General features: G+C 34.3%; 1 protein-coding gene across 1 annotated transcript; it reads left to right on the top strand.

Annotated features, from left to right (window-relative positions):
- The first annotated feature begins 501 nt into the window (after window positions 1-501).
- LOC140435439 (uncharacterized) lies at window positions 502-978 on the top strand. Its single transcript, XM_072524173.1, has one exon. It carries the CDS (start codon window positions 502-504, stop codon window positions 976-978), a length of 477 nt encoding a protein of 158 aa, XP_072380274.1.
- The last annotated feature ends 670 nt before the right edge of the window (window positions 979-1,648 follow it).

Genomic DNA, 1,648 nt, shown 5'->3' with positions numbered 1-1,648 from the left:
TTTCTAGTCAAACCACTAACAAATAGCTGCTAAATGTATTGTTTTTTGCAGGTGTGTGAGTAAAGCTGAAATATTATTTGATAAAACCGTAAACCAATTAAAAAGGAACGTGCTTTTAAGACTTGTAACTTGTTTATACTCAGAAAATTATTGACAATGATCAAAAACAATTTTACTACTTAATATTAAGGGCTACAAAAGATGTAACTTTGATTTTGTTTCTTATAAAAGATACACTGCGCTCCAAAATCAACGCATAATTTTAAAAACCTTGGTAAATCAAATAATTTTAATGTTTCGATTTTTGTGCTAATATCTTATTGTTACCCCCGGTATATTGTAAAATTTATCAAAAGAACGCTGATGTTTTTACCATTTTTTGCAAAAAAATTAAAAACATGCTAATTGTGCTTCATTTTATTTCGAATTTAGTTGGGTTGGATTACGTTGTGCTGAACTTTTAAAGGGGTTTTTCAAGTTTATGAAGTGTTTTCCTTTGAAATGAATCGCCAGCAGCAAGAAAATCGAAATTTGTCAGAAAGTGACTGTTTTAGAATCGTTACTCTTCGCGAAGAAGGATACACTCAAGTAGAACTCGCTGAACGTTTTAACGTCACCCAGTCAACCATTTTAAGAGTGTTAATACGTTTTTCTGTTACTGGAAGTAACTCGAAAAGACCCGGTCAAGGCCGTAGAACGGTTACAACTCCTAATCAAGACCGGTTTTTGGCACTTCGTACACTGAGACAAAGGTTTATTACCAGTACTTCTCTACAAAATGAATTTTTGAATCGTTATAACTTTAGAATCAGCCAATATACGATTAGACGAAGACTTTCCAAAACCGACCTACACCCTGGAAGGGCACCAATTGGCCCATTATTGACCAGAGACCATAGAAGGCAAAGATTGCATTTTGCTCATGAACATGTTGATTGGAATAATGACGATTGGGGAAGAATATTGTTCACACCATAGAAAATGGTGTGGGGTGGGATTAATTTAGAGGCTCGTACGGAATTAGTTAGAATAGATCGCGGTCGGCTTACATCGCAGAGGTATATAACACACATTTTAGAAGAGCATGTCGTCCCATTTGCACTATTTATTGGTAATAATTCCATGCTTATGCAAGATAATGCCAGGCCACACACGGCAAGATTTGTGCAGCAGTATCGTCAGTAGGTTGGAATTCCTGCCATGGATTGGCCTGCGACAAGTCCTAGCCTTAACCCAATAGAACATGTTTGGGACATCATAGGCAGACGACTACGACAACTACCTAATGCACCAAACACATTAGATGAACTGTTTTTGCGGTTGTTTTAAATTTGGGATCAAATTGATCAAGAAGAAATCAGAACGATTATTCTCAATATGAGAGATCGTTGTCAAGCAGTAATAAATGCCAGAGGAGGCAATACTCGATACTAATACACGGTACTAGTATTTTCTTCAACTTTAAAAATTTCAATTTCGTCATTAATTTATGTCAGTTTGTTTAGATCAGTTGTTTGTTTAGATGTTTAGATTTATGATGTTATATTGTTAATTTCAATACATTTTTTGTAAAAAAAGAAAAGTTTTTTATTTAAGATGTTCTAAAAGAACCATAAAGCAGAAAAGAACAAAAAATTTTTTCATTACA

Source organism: Diabrotica undecimpunctata, chromosome 3 (assembly GCF_040954645.1).
Source record: "Diabrotica undecimpunctata isolate CICGRU chromosome 3, icDiaUnde3, whole genome shotgun sequence".
Classification (NCBI taxonomy): Eukaryota; Metazoa; Arthropoda; class Insecta; order Coleoptera; family Chrysomelidae; genus Diabrotica; species Diabrotica undecimpunctata.
The sequence above is the reverse complement of the archived record's forward strand: the minus strand, read 5'-3'. Positions and strand labels throughout refer to the sequence as shown.